This window comes from Mytilus galloprovincialis, chromosome 4 (genome assembly GCF_965363235.1).
Source record: "Mytilus galloprovincialis chromosome 4, xbMytGall1.hap1.1, whole genome shotgun sequence".
NCBI classification, from domain to species: Eukaryota; Metazoa; Mollusca; class Bivalvia; order Mytilida; family Mytilidae; genus Mytilus; species Mytilus galloprovincialis.
In genome coordinates this window covers 96,887,174-96,902,972 of record NC_134841.1, presented here as the reverse complement: position 1 = coordinate 96,902,972, position 15,799 = coordinate 96,887,174, and the positions used below count along the sequence as shown (strand labels likewise).

General features: G+C 32.5%; 1 protein-coding gene across 1 annotated transcript; it reads right to left on the bottom strand.

Annotated features, from left to right (window-relative positions):
- Positions 1-1,279: 1,279 nt before the first annotated feature.
- LOC143073532 (uncharacterized) lies at positions 1,280-15,447 on the bottom strand. The gene is made up of 5 exons (XM_076249167.1): positions 15,043-15,447; positions 10,521-10,808; positions 8,220-8,519; positions 7,152-7,257; positions 1,280-3,957 (listed from the first exon to the last, which is right to left on the bottom strand). Exons 1-5 carry the CDS (start codon positions 15,101-15,103, stop codon positions 3,882-3,884), a joined length of 831 nt encoding a protein of 276 aa, XP_076105282.1. The 5' UTR covers positions 15,104-15,447; the 3' UTR covers positions 1,280-3,881.
- Positions 15,448-15,799: the final 352 nt, after the last annotated feature.

Sequence of the window (15,799 nt, the reverse complement as noted above, 5' to 3'; positions counted from 1 at the left end):
GAATATTCCCGAAAATGGAGAAATTGGTGAATAAGGATATTGTAAACCAATTTTTTAAAAAGATGACGTAGTACTAGTCAGAATGTTCCCGAAGATGATTAGGGTCCTAACACGTACAATTCGAATGTTTCATAAGATGGCGAACTTTGTCATGAGTGTCCTATTCAGAATGTTTCATAAGCCCATGATGGCGAACTTTGTCATGAGTGTCCTATTCAGAATGTTTCATAGGATGGCGAACTTTGTAATGAGGTTCCTATTCAGTCCTATTCAGAATTTTTCTTAAGATGGCGAACTTTGTAATGATGCTCCTATAGACTCCTATACATAATGTTTCATTCGATGGCGAACTTTGTAATGTGGTTCCTATTCAGTCCTGTTCAGAACTTTTCCCAAAATGGCGAACTTTGTCATGTGGGTCCTATACATAATGTTTTCGAAGATGGCGAACTTTGTGATAAGGTTACTATTCAGTCTGAATTAGAATTATTCCGAAGATGGCGTACTTTAAATTGAATGGCCTATTCAGAATGTTTCAGAAGATGGCGAACTTTGTGATTAGGGTTCCATGCATTCCTATTAATTTAGAATGTTTCGAAAATGAAACACTTGACGAACAGGTTAGCGGGCTGGCCAAAAGTTCTTTTACCCCTATTCATAGATGTTATACCCATTACATCTATGCCCTATTGTAGTCGACACAGATGAACACAGTTCTATTAGCCGTAGCCACAAAGTCGCATTATCTCATCACTTATGACTCACTGTCGTTTGGTTTTTTTTTTCGTTTTTCGTTTCTTTTTTTTGTGCATTACATTTGTCAATTCTTGGCTTTTTTTAAAAGATTACTTTGTTAGCGGTATGGATTTTCCGCATTGTGGCAGGCCGTACTAGTAAACTTTATATTATACATTTTTACATGGCTTTTTTTTCTTTCACTTTCATCTCCTTTTTCCATTTGATCGTGAAAAAGGGACAAAGTTATATGAACTACTGAATAAGCCTTTCTGAATTCTGTAATGGGAGACCTCTGGAGTTCCTGATATGGAAGGAGTGATAGTCAATTTCATGTATAGTGTTTTGTAGATTATTTGTTATATTTTTGTGACTTATATTCATGTAGCGATGGGCCGTCTATCCTTCGAAGTATGGTTGTTATTACTTTTATGATATATATGCTTAATTTTGTTATTACTTCTATGAAATATGCTCAGAGTCAATTTTAATAGTATATGTCTACGATTATACATATTTCATCTCAAAATTGCAAAAAAACAAATAAATAAAATTACTTTTTATTTTGAGAAATAAAAACAGTATTAGTCTATTTTGCAATCAAAACGGGTAAAATGCATATACAAACATTTCTTACAATTAAAACAACTATTCATAATAAAATTTCTAACAGTAAAGCTAAAACATGTTGCATCATTTCTTGGATATTGAAATACACAAAAAAAAAATTAATGACAAATGTAAAAATGTTTCAACAAACTCTGCATATAAAACTTGAAACCAGTTGTTCTATAATTTACCTCAATATTTCCCTTTTTGACCTTTAATAATAGAAGGACATCATCTGTAAACTTTAACGTTTTAGCAAATTGTCTTGGGACATCAAAATGTGTAAGGAACATCTCTGTACTTAACATTTTCAAATATGTTACCGTCTATTTTTATTTATAAAAACACATTCCAATAAAGTAGTCTAGATAACTTGTTATATATTATAATATTTTAACTTTTATTTGCTGTCTATTTTAGATTAAATAATCACAACTCGTACCATGTATGTCGCTTAGAAACAGAGAGGTTTTTGTAACAACATATTATTTTTTCTGATAAAAGGGAGATAACTCTAATTTATAAAAAAAAAAAGATTTCCCGTCACAAAATAAAAATGCATTACTAGTAAGTCAGTTAAGCTACTCTTGTCTGATATGCAAGTAGAAATTTGAGTCTCTTGTCGGGGGATTTCAGTCATAAAAAAGTTCCAGTATGTTTCATACTTAAAAATAAAAAATGAAGTGCAAATGAATAAATAAGATTAATAAAATATCTCAACTACATCAGATAAACTTTACGATGTTCTTTCATTCTCAGTCAGAGCATGTACAATAGAGACATAAACAAAATACTTAAGTAACAGCATTGTTAACAGAGCATGTACAATAGAGACATAAACAAAATACTTAGTAACAGCATTGTTAACAGGTAGAAATTCCACAATAGGAACGATAACTTAGGTATAAAATTCACATTACATAACGTTTTCACATTTAGGTCTGCATTATGTAGACCATATCTGACTCGACACTATGAAAACAAACCTTGCATTGTAAACAAACATGTGTGTTATGTTGATTTTTTTTTTTTAGTATACAAGAAACTTTAAGTCTATACCTATATATTTGTTTATATCGCGCATTCTTGTTTACATATACTCTACGTCTGTTCCCTTAATGGAACTTGGATACAACAAGTAAACACAACGGTGATCATGTAAACAATCGATGTTTAAGTTACAACAGTAGCAGCGGGATTTTTTCCTTCAAAAAAGTAATTAAAATGTCAAGAGTATATTAAAAAAAAATCAAATAAGAAATGCCACTCAATCACTATTATATATTACTATTCTTACAGTACTATTTATGATAGAAACCAATCATGTTTTAAAAAGTTGGACAACAATTTCGTATATTTCTTGAATATTTTTGGTAATCCTTTTTTTTTAAATTTTTATAACGATGAAAATGTTCTCTTGATATAAAAGAGTTATTTGAGATGAAATTTATACATTGCTTTCTTACATTACAGACAGAGAAACCTTAACTTCTAACAAAGATGAAAATCAGCGGTACAACATTAAGCATAATACAAGAAGTCAAATTAATATTTCACTCTCAATCAGCCGAATCACAAACTATGTCATGCAATAGCTGTTTCTTCTCTCACTACAAACACATATATATATATATATATACAACAGAGCCTAAATCAATTTGTACAGGCAAATGTAAAATAACTGTTTTCCAGTCCACTAATAGTTAACTCTTTTCCCAATCAATATGCATTCGGTGTATTGGAATAGAAGCAATATTCACACGGGCAAATTGTAAAGTAAAAGAATGTAATTCAATAAAAAATCCAATAATGTTGATCTTTCTGCTAGGATTTCCTTTGTAACAACATAGCTGTTTAAATGAATAACACATCCAATAGAAACCCTGAGATATTATCAGAGCTACATTTAGTGTTACAAGTTACTTATTTCACTCTTAATGGAAGAACAATATGAAGTGTTTTCTGTTTCGTTTTGTGGAAATATTTACATGCTGCATGACCATGTTGATGGCTTTTGTCCTCGTCGGCTCTTAATTATCTGGAGAAGTTTATTTTGTAACATTCATATCCCTTTTAGTACCTCAATTAAGTCTTTGAATAAAAAAAAAGGGGGATATGAGAGGATAAATACATCAGACACCGTTCTCGTGGGTGTATTTATCAACAGTGTAATATCGCTTACCAAAAGCTTGTTTCTCATATCTACACAATTCCAATGATAACGTTCACATTACAAGTATATATGTTAAACTCATACCATTTAAACAAAATTTCGTTCTCATTACATGCATATTAAACTCATACCATTTAAAGAAAACCTCATTCTCATTACATGCATATTAAACTCAAACTATTTAAAGAAAATCTCAGTGGCTCTATAATTATTGCTTTGTAATAAATAACAGTATTGAAGTATATTATAATAATAGTACAGTTTCTTTAATGATGGCTTTGTTACCATATTATAAAAGTAAAAAGCTGAATCCCCATTCTTTAAAAAACCTCCCATTATTTTGTCATTAAAAACATAGATTAATTCACGTTGATGTTGTGACGTATTTTCGTCGATTTCCTCCTTTCTCGTTACTCCCAGAGGTAGATGGAGGTGGAGCTCTGAAAAAGAGAATAAATAAACTCATCATAGATATCAGGATTGAAATTTTATATTTACGTCAGACGCGCGTTTCGTCTACATTTAGACTCATCAGTGACGCTCTATTAATAAACAAATGTTAAAAAGGCAAAATGAAGTACAAAGTTGAAGAGCATTGATAAACGATTGCAAAAGGCATGATGCAGGTAATGTTCTTCTAAATATATTTTATAAAACATAATTTCAATTTTGTCTGATTTTGAACTATAAAGAAAACAAATCATACGGAGCACACAATGGTTTATTTATATTATCTTAAACTAGAGGCTCTAAAGAGCCTGTGTCGCTCACCTGTATTTACTGATGCTTTGGAAATCATGTAAAATAAGTTAAAATCATAATTTAAAGTATAAGATATCATTAGATACTATAATAATATCTAAGATAATAGCAAAAAACTGCAAAATTTCCATAAAATTACTAACTCAGAGCCAGCAACCCAACAACTGGTTGTCTTATTTGTCTGAAAATTTCAGGGCAGATATATCTAAATCTGATGAACATTTTTGCCACCAGTCTGATTTGCTCTAAATGCTTCCGTTTCAGAGATAAACCAAAAACTGCATTTTATCCTATGTACTATTTTTAGCCATGTCTGCCATCTTGGTTTGTGAGCAGGGTCATCAGACACATTTTTTTAACAAGATACTCTTATGATGATTGTGGACAAGTTTGGTTACATTTTGTCTTAGTAGTTTCAGAGGAGAAAAAAGAGAGTAAAAGATGACAAAAATTTAATAAAAATTGGTAAAATTTAATATAAAAGGCAATAACTGCTGAAGGGTGAACTGACCATTTTGGTCATTTGACTTATTTGTAGATCTGACTTTGCTGAACATTATTGCTGTTCACAGTTTACCTCTATCTATAATAATATTCAAGATAATAACCAAAAACAGCAAAATTTCCTTAAAATTACCAATTTAGAGGCAACCAACTCATTAACAGGTTCTCCGATTCATCTGAAAAAATCAGAGCAGATAGATCTTGACCAGGCCTTGTGGTCACAAAACTCTCGAGTCATTTTTTCGTACTTGTACTCGAAAATCAACTAATCAAAATGCTGGATTTCATGTTTCGAGCATGATTTTTGTGGTCCAAGCACTGAGCAAAGTTTTTATGACTTCAACCCCTGATAAACAATTTTACCCCATTTCAGATTTGCTCTAAATGCTTTGGTTTCAGAGATCTACATTTTACCCCTATGTTCTATTTTTAGCCGTGGCGGCCATTTTGGTTGGTTGGCCGGGTCACCGGACACATTTTTTAAGCTAGATACCCCAATGATGTTTTGGCCCAGTGGTTTCAGAGAAGATTTTTGTAAAAGTTAACGACGACGGGCGACGACGACGACGACGACGACGAATGACGACGGACGCCGGACGCAAAGTGATGGGAAAGCTCAACTGGCCCTTTGGGCCAGGTGAGCAAAAACGTGATAACAAGTGAAACTGCGAGCTACTGCTCACTGATGATACCCCCGCCGCAAGTGGATAATATTAATAGTGTAAAAATATGCAAGTGTTCGGTAAACAGGAAGTTGTCGAGTGATGAATCTGAAAACGCATCACACGGTATAGCTGACTTATAAAAATTCTGAAACCAAATTTCAGAAATCCTTGTATTGTAGTTCCTGAGAAAAATGTGACGAAAATTTTTAACTTGGTAATCATGTGTAAAATCATACAAGTGTTCGGTAAACAGGAAGTAGTCGAGTGATGAATCTGAAAACGCATCACACGGTATAGCTGACTTATATAAATCCTGAAACCAAATTTCAGAAATCCTTGTATTGTAGTTCCTGAGAAAAATGTGACGAAAATTTTCAACTTGGCTATCATGTGTAAAATCATACAAGTGTTCGGTAAACAGGAAGTTGTCGAGTGATGAATCTGAAAACGCATCACACGGTATAGCTGACTTATATAAATCCTGAAACCAAATTTCAGAAATCCTTGTATTGTAGTTCCTGAGAAAAATGTGACGAAAATTTTCAACTTGGCTATCATGTGTAAAATCAGACAAGTGTTCGGTAAACAGGAAGTTGTCAAGTGATGAATCTGAAAACGCATCACACGGTGTGGCTGACATATATAAATGTTGATACCAAATTACAGAAAGGGTGGATGTGTAGTTCCTGAGAAAAATGTGACGAAAGTTTCATGGGACGGACTGACTGACTGACGGACGGACGGACTGATGGACGGACGGACTGACAGACAGAGGTAAAACAGTATACCCCCCCCTTTTTTAAAGCGGGGGTATAATTATTATGCATGTTTATCTTCTTGGCAATAGATCTTTCCCAATTTTAAGACAGAAACTTGTTACCCCATGCAAGTCAAAGTCGGATAATTCCATGTTTTGTTTACGGATTTCACTCTAACATCCAGTCATAAACTTTTATAGTAGTTCACAAGATAGGCAGACGGACGTCAGCCAAGGATATTTTTCAAGAAACACGTTTGATCCAGACAGTCGGCAATCAAACTTTTACGTGAATCGCGTTTTTTTATAACGTAAACAGTACCATTTTTAATGCACTAGATGCGTGTCTCTTCAGTGAAACATATTTAATACAGACGATGAAGAGTAGATAAAAACAAGTGTAACTGTGATCTACTGCTCACTGATGATACCCCACCCCCCGCCGCAAGTGGATAATGTCAATAGTGTAAAAAAATATAAGTGTTCGGTAAACAGGAAGTTGTCAAGTGATGAATCTGAAAACGCGTCACACACTATAGCTAACTTATATAAACCCTGAAACCAAATTTCAGAAATCCTGGCATTGTAGTTCCTGAGAAAAATGCGACGAAAATTTTTAACTTGGCCATCATGTGTAAAATGATACAAGTTTTCAGTAAACAGGCAGTTGTCGAGTGATGAATCTGAAAATGCATCACACGGTATAGCTGACAGATATAAACACTGAAACAAAATTTCAGAAATCCTGGCATTGTAGTTCCTGAGAAAAATGCGACGAAAATATTCATGGGGCGGACGGACGGATGGACTGGCGGACGAACGGACAGACAGAGGTAAAACAGTATACCCCCCTTTTCAAAGCGAAGCAGGGGTATAATAAAATGGAATGAAAGTCAAACCATAAATAGCATGATTTACATGTGAAGGCTACTTATAGATAACTTACAATGGTGCTGAGTCCTTTTTCTTCCTGCCACAAAGAATAATAATCAAAAATAAAGCTAAAACTTCCACTATAATACCGATGGCTGGCCATAAAGGTGCGAGTCGACCTGGAAGTAAAACAAATTACATGAAATATGGTAAACAGTCATCATAAAAAAAATATTTTTCATTAATTTTTATCGTCCTGAACATGCCGAAATATTTGTCACTGGACGTTATGCCACCGACAATCCACATATCATTAAGTTTTTCTCCAAATTAGCTTTCAATTCATACACGTGGAAAATGCATTGACAAAGTCGTTACAATCAGTATCACAAGTGTAATGAATATTCACGGATTTTGTTTCATATGAAATGCATACTTTATTAATATGCATATTTTCTTAAAACTTTAAAATACTTACATACAAATTGAAAGAAAGCATATGCTTAACATGATAGTCTCTTTCACAGGTAATGCGCAAGTTTAAATGTTTGAAAAAAAAAATAAAAATGGGTTAAAATTGTTTTCTATAATTTTCTTTCTGTTTTTTTTTTTTTACTGTTATTGAGGATTTGTTCCTCTTATCATCCAATCAAACAACGTTGCTGTAAATTAAAAATCCGTGTATCAAATACTCGAAAATTATCTATAACTAAAAAGGAAAAAAAATCCTATTTCCACAAAACAATCGGAACTTCACTTGTAGGCCAATTACTCGAAAAAAAAAATCCATAGTTTATGATAAAAATTGAAAAAAAAAGAATTCAATAAAACAAATTTGTTTAAACCCGCTGCATTTGTATGTCCTTAGTCGGGAACCTGTTGTTCAGTGGTTGTCGTTTGTTGAATTGGTTCATATGTGTTTCTCGTTTTTTATATAGATTATACCGTTGGGTTTCCCGTTTGGATTGTTTTACACTAGTCATTTTTGGGGCGCTTTATTGTTTGCTGTTCTGTGTGATTCAAGGCTGCGTGTTAAAGGCCATACTTTTACCTATAATGGTTTACTTTTACAAATTGTGACTTGGACGTCCAGAGTTGTCATAATTGGCACTCATGCCACATCTTATATCTATTGACTTACTTTTCACCCGAACTAAGTGTTTGAATGTAGCTTCTCCTGAGTACCATTTAGCTGTACACATATAATGTCCTCGGTCTTCTGGTATAAGATCTGTTATTGTTAGTTTGCCATTTGTTGTTGTTGTACCATGCACAGAATAACTTGCCCGCTCAACCATATCCAATACAGGAGTTACGTCTCTTGACCACGTGACGTTAGCCATCAATGCACTTAATATTGGACATACCAGTGTAAGTGTTTCTCCTTCTGTGTAAACACTAGAGGTCGTCTTGAAATTATTTTGATCTTTTTCTTTCGTATCTGGAAATATATTAAAACAAAACAGTGTATGATTATTTTATACAGAAATAAAATCTTGAATTATTTTTTAAAAGACTTATAAATTCTAGAGTATTATATATTTTTTACAGAAAAATATGATGTATTATCATATACTTAGACTAAATAACATATAAATTTTACCGTATGATAATAGCATTAAATTGACGTAAATTCCATATTTTTCGAATTGGTGCTTAGCGGGCTGATATGAAAAGTTTATCACATGCTTCGATTGTTATCACATGCCTTTCCGTAACGTTATCACATGGCATTCCGGTAATACTCGGCTAATTCCGGAAAATACACCTCAATGCTACGTTTTCAGTGAAAAACATTACAAAGTAGTGTACAAAACAATTATTTGGATACTGGAAAGTATATTGTTTAAAATAATAATAAAAAAAACAAAAAAAAAAACCCCAAACAATTATTTAATAAATGCATTTTTTAAGTGTTTCTGAAACATAATTTAGAAAGTTTCTTTAAAAAGTTGACTTTTCCAAACAATGATCATTATGTATATTGTTGAATTACTTTTTTGTCGATTCGTCCATATTAAAATGTGTTTTTTTCTCTCTCTGTTGACGCATATGATAGAAAGATTTTCATATTGAACGTATCAAATTTTTTTTGGCCCGACGGCCGTGAACTTTTTTACTCTTTAAATTTCGGGAACCACGTAAAAGGATCAATATATGAATCTGTCATTTTTCTCTACTGTTGAAGCATATGATAAAAAGATCATAACATGTCATTTTTCATATCGCATTTATTATCAGCCCTCGGTCAATATCAGCCCTCGAGCCATGCGGCTCTTGGGCTGATATTGAACCTAGGGCTGATAATACATGCGATATGAAAGATGCCATGTAATAATCTGATATTATCTTAAAAAAATTATGATAACAATTTCCAACTTATTAGGTATTTGTTACAGAAACAAATGAATATGATTTTACAAAAATAAAAAAGAGTCGGACGGTAGATATCAAGGGGACATTTAAATCTTGCATGCATATCACAGAGAAACTGGCAGCGTTATGGAATAAGAACACTCTATTACATATATATATAGACGACGAAAAGACAAACAAGTTGACAAAACATTGCATAGATATGCCGCCAAACAGAATAATGAACACAGGTAAATAAAAATAGTTTTGTTGTAAGGTATACAGTAGGGGAACGGATTCTTTTTTACAAAATAAATAATTTTGTTTTTAATAGTACGAGAACAAATGTGAACATGTATAGTCATACCAAAGACTTATCAAAGTTTGTATATATTATAAATCGAGAAACGAGATATAACACTACATACGTTAACATGAAATAACAAAAAAGTTTTACAAATTGTATCAACACAAAAGTACGATTTGAGAGTAATCGCGGTTACTGAACCTCGACCAATATCACCCCTCGGGCTAACATTGGTATCTCTGGACGATACGGCATGTGATACGGATTTCCTCATGTATTATTCTCTATATACTAGACCGGTGAGGAGATTTGGTGCATTTCGAGACTTTTAAATATTCTATATGAGAAATAGCTAGTATTATACACAAAAAACACAAGTGGTGTGCTATGTGATCAACTCAAATCTACAGGCGTTTTATCATATGTGAGATGAATGCAGTTGTCGCTATTAATAAACACCAAGGCATATCAAATATGTTATCTGTAACAAATAAGTGGCAGATAATATACCTGATCACGCATATAAATATCTTCTCCTGGTTTATATGTATACCCCTTAACATTTCAACAATAATGGTGACAGTTACTTCACATTTCAACAATAATGGTGACAGTTACTTCACATTTCAACAATAATGGTGACAGTTAATTCACATTTTAAATACACACTAAGATATATCTAAATTTATCTTAATGGAGATAAATCTTAAAACAACAATATTACAGAATTCATTTTCGATACTTCTCTAAATTTTGAGAAAATAAATATACACAGCTTACCTCGGAACACTTCAATGGATACGGATCGTTCATCTGATGACCCATCAAATTTACAGGTGTACGTTCCGGTGTCCCCTTCCACAACTTTGTCTTTACTTATAACTAGTGTACTTAATCTAGAATTGCTATCAAAACTTCTAATTCTGGTATAATTTGTGTCAGTTACACTTGGAATTGAGAACGTCAGTTTATTACTCATATCAGTGATTGTGGAATGACTACATGTCAAATTGATGCCTGCACCTTCTAAAAACGTGCGCTTTCCCTTTTTACCTTCAATTTCAACTCCTGAAAAGACAACAATAAACAATATATCAGTAAGCAATATATCAATAAAAAAATATATCAGTAAACAATATATCAATAATCAAAGAGCTGAATAGCTCTTAGGGGAAAGACGGCCCTTGTCTCTCTTTTTTTTTTTTTTTTGGTGGGGGGGCTATCTTTTGATAGTCTTCATATAAAGAATGAAAAAAAACAACAGCTAGAACATGTAGAAAGGTTGACAATATTGAAGTCAATTGTTGTTGTTTAAAATTGAGAATGGAAATGGGGAATGTGCCAAAGAGACAACAACCCGACCATAGAGCAGACAACAGCAGAAGGTCACCAACAGGCCTTCAATGCAACGAGAAATTCTCGCACCCGGAGGCGTCCTTCAGCTGGCCCCTAAACAAATATATACTGGTTCAGTGATAATGAACACCATACTAAACTCCAAATTATACACAAGAAACTAAAAGTTAAAACAATACAAGACTAACAAAGGCCAGAGGCTCCTGACTTGGGACAGGCGCAAAAATGCGGCGGGGTTAAATCTATTTTTGTTTCCTTAGTTTAGGATTCAATTTGGACCAAGAGATCTGCATCTTCTAAATCTACACATTCGATTTAAGTTGATAGTTATTTATGTAAAATTCAACTGATTTCTGTCATTTAACAACAACTAAAATGTTTTCTGAAATCTTAATTGTGTACCACTGAACTGCAGGCTATGCCATTTTCCATTTTTTGTGACAGTACTCTAAGATTTTTGTTTTTTTTTCTTAAGAAAGTTAGGACTGAAAAATCCATTTAATTTTAAATTTCCACTGATAAAGTTCCCAGTTACAACTCTCATCACAGGGATACAGGTACTAATAAAAATAATATGATTGATGTAAATTGTGTGAAGCTTGCCGTTTCCAGATCCTACATTTTGAAATATTTGTAACTTTTATGAATGAATAGGTTTAAACAGAGACATATAATACAAGAGATCGGCAACTCGGCGAAATCCCGTAATATCACACGGCCAGATTTAAACCTCGCGGGATCTCTTTGGGTAATAGAGTATTTATCAAAGTATTAAAAGTTCTCGAAGTAAGGGTGAATGTTTACGTATAAAGGTTTAAACTATAAAATGCAACTTTTTGTTTTATTTTTTTTTTTTTACCATTACAATGATTTATTTGTTGTTACACACAATTTAGTTTTAATGGAAGACTACTAATCATATACTAAATGTCACATTTTAAAGTTTTATTTTAGTGGATGATTACTCATGAATTGAGGCACTCCTGATTTGGAGGAAGATTCACAAAACAGAATTTTACAGAAAAAAATGAAAAAAATCGGTTCTCTACCCAATCTCATGTATCTCCACGAACTTTGTTTACTTTGAAAGTTGTTGACCTACAAATTAAAGTTTTGCATGTTGATGTTTGAATCATCTACAGCAAACATAATTATGTTTAAATTTAACAATTTATAATTAGTGCACGAACTCTGAGAATATTTAAATAACCAGTGAAGGATATCCCTGCTTCTGCATAGTGTGGCATTCCAATAATGACGTCATTATAAAATATAATGTAGGTTGGATATATTTAGAATATCTCGTCATACTGATTACTTAATGAATGACTATTATTTATTTTGAATTTATTGAATCATAAAATTAATTTTTGACTCTTCACATTGAATAATCCGCGAAGTCCTCACTCTAGTCTTTGGTTTGTGATCATATGTCCATCTTACATCGTTGTCAGAATTGTTTATGGTGTAAGTCCTCACTCTAGTCTTTGGTTGGTGATCAGATGTCCATCTTACATCGTTGTCAGAATTGTGTATGGTGTAAGTCCCGACTCTAGTCTTTGGTTGGTGATCAGATGTCCATCTTACATCGTTTTCAGAATTGTGTGTTTGAATATACACAATGCCTATAAATGTTAAACCGTGCCGGTTTCCAATAATGGTGTCTTTATATCATTAATCTGTTTAATTCAGATTCATAGTCACTCGTTCTTCCGTATGAGTATAACAAAATTAAAATCAGGGATCTGTGTTCTAAATAGTGTGCTAGATTATTTTATTTCATTGCCGTGTTCAACAGGTTTTATTGTGTTGCGTTTTGTCTGTTTTCTAGCACTAGAGAATACGCAAACGAGCCAAAGACGAAAAAGAAGAATAAAAATTAAATTTGTATTTTCAAACTGTGCACTAGTTCCACTAGGGGTTTGAAAATTTAATACGTCAACAAAAAGGTAAACTTAAATAGTTTAACCAGTAAAAAGTCTTTAAGACACATATGTCTGTTGATAAAGCAAAGTCGTTTATTATCAGTTGTTTTGTGTAAAATACTGTTAAAACAAGGTCACATACTATAATTCAAAATACATGTTGGTTTATCAGCTAAAACCATTGTAGACGAAAGGCTGTATAAGGTGTACGCCCTTTTTGCTTTACTATATTTTAAGATATAACCTGTGTATGCATGTATTATTATCTCTTGTAAGTCGGGTTTGTGATGATTGGTCCTTTTTCTATGTTGTTTTTGTAAACTGTAAATTAAAATGTAGGTTCATGGTATACCGCCATCTTTGATTGTACAATCACAGTATTAATATATAGAAAACTTGTTAATTTATTATATTATTCAAAATATTTTAACAAATATCAATTTTTCTGGTTTTTAAAACTATTTTTTTTTAAAATAGCCATTTAAGGGGAGATAACTTTTTAAGTACAAAATTTATACTGGGCTAATAGGGAAATTTTTAAATTTTTACTTGTGGCAAGAAAACGAATTCGGTGACACCATCTTTTTTTCTATTTTCTTAAACATATTATGAAACCTTTCTTTTCACAATTTATTTCAAAATTCTTTTTATGCACTCTTATGTGCTTTTTCATGAACAAACTAACCAAATTTAGGCAGTTTTTAACGACTCATAGCTTGAAAAATAGCACGGTGACCCACACTTTTTATTATATTTTTTAAAAAAGCATAGTAAAATCTACATTTTAGCAAAATATAAGAAAATTCTGTCTCAAAAAACATTTACTTATGATGTACCTTAAGCTGTTTTTTTTTTTCGTTATAGTTTTTGCCATGGCGTTGTCAGTTTGTCTTGACTTGTATGAGTTTGAATCTTACTGTGATATCTTACGCCTGTCGTTTAGCTATGTTGGGTGCGTGCATTTGTCATGTAACATTGTGGTCCATCTGATGTGAATCTTTATTTTTTTCTCAAGCCACATGACATAAACTCGAGCGCTAACTACATTTCATCATGTAAATAACCTCAGCATTTTCGCATAAGGTTACAAACTGGTAAAATTATGAGGAGGTAAAAGTCATTGCTTCTCCAGATGTTTCGATAGCTGATCATTTTTTCAGAAGTTTCTCAAAATAGAAAGCTAAAGACACGATGCCGTTAATCACTATATTTGACGTTTTGTTCTGATCAGAATATTTTCCTCTGTCTCGCTAATTGTAGCGAGTGGATTGATTCTACTTTTTTCCACTGAACAAACCTGACGAGTGCTGTCAGACAGAATATTATATGATGTGTAATTAAGAGATTAATTAATGACTACGTATGTACGTGTGTGGAATGTAAATTGATCAATATAAATAAATGTATATGTATACTATGTGCCGGTGAAAATACAAGCCGCATTTTTTATCAACGGTAAAAACTTAATCCGAAAATCAGTCGTTTGTCGATGTTGTGTGAATTTACATTTTTAGAACGGTAAAATGAACGCTAAATCCTTTTGAAGTTTTCTTATTTGACTTGTTATGAGGGTCTATTGTATACGTACACACATGAATTTATAGAGGTTTAACGAGAAGATTTTCTCTATAAAGTAATGTATATACCGTACAACAGGTTGCCTAAAGAGAAAAATTTAAATGACGAAATATGATCTTGTTATGGGCTGTATACAATACATGTATCGGTTGATAAGTTTTCTAAAGGGGAAAACCAAATATTGAATTTCTTAAGTAATTTAAACTGTTCTTCATAACGTAGTTCATACAAATCAATCATTCGGCTTGCAAACGTTTAATATTCAAATCAGCGGTGCTACCATTTTATAATGATTATTGATTATGTATATATTTAACTTATTATTCAAGGTCATTTATCAGATATTGAAAGCTTTGACCCTTTAATATATAAAAAGGAGTATTATCTACCTGTAATTCATAAAAAATATTTATACAGCCATTTGATGTATAAAAATAGCTTACCTGAAACCAGAGATATAGCCAAGATTCCAAATGTTACAAAAATATGGTATTGGTAAAACATCTTCGTATTATTGAGTGATAAGAAAGCTACATTTACTTAGTGACGTCAAACTATTCTTCCTCACTGTGTTTATATTTGATATCGACCGGCCGCTTAGTTTACTTTATCTGTACTACATAACACACGGGTAATCCACAAATCAGGGGCGGTAACCCTAATCCAGTTTTTTTCGGGTGATCGCTGTATTTTTTCTCTATGCGCATCAATCTATACACACTTAACACTTGCACATTTGCATGTGCACGTTATTGTACTTGTATTTTATACATGACAATTGATGTGTTTTTGATGACATCTGACCAATATAAAACACTACAGGCTATGTAAAATGACATTTACATGTAACAGAAAACTTATTAATTTACAAGACAGTTATATATCGTCCCGTGTTATATATAAATCAACATCCAGTTTATATTGGATAGAACTGTATTGATTCGAGCTTAAAATATCCTATGAATGAGAGCAAATTAACGCAAACTGACACCATCGTGAATATCGATCGTAAACTTATCAATGGAAGAAAATTAATGTGTATTAATAACGATATCGCTGAAATCTGTAAACTACAATCGATTTGCACTGAAAATTCACATTTTTTATGTCTTACTTGATACAATAGTTGCAGTGGCGGATCCAGGGAGAGGGTTCAGAGGGTTTGAACCCCCCATTTTTCCTGACGATCAATGCTTTTAA

Excerpts from the sequence above, each read along its gene's own strand:
- LOC143073532 (XM_076249167.1), bottom strand. The coding sequence starts at position 15,103 with ATGTTTTACCAATACCATATTTTTGTAACATTTGGAATCTTGGCTATA. Across the intron at positions 10,809-15,042 it reads GGCTATATCTCTGGTTTCAG|GAGTTGAAATTGAAGGTAAA; the intron begins GTAAGCTATTTT and ends TTGTCTTTTCAG. Across the intron at positions 7,258-8,219 it reads ACACTTAGTTCGGGTGAAAA|GTCGACTCGCACCTTTATGG; the intron begins GTAAGTCAATAG and ends TTTTACTTCCAG.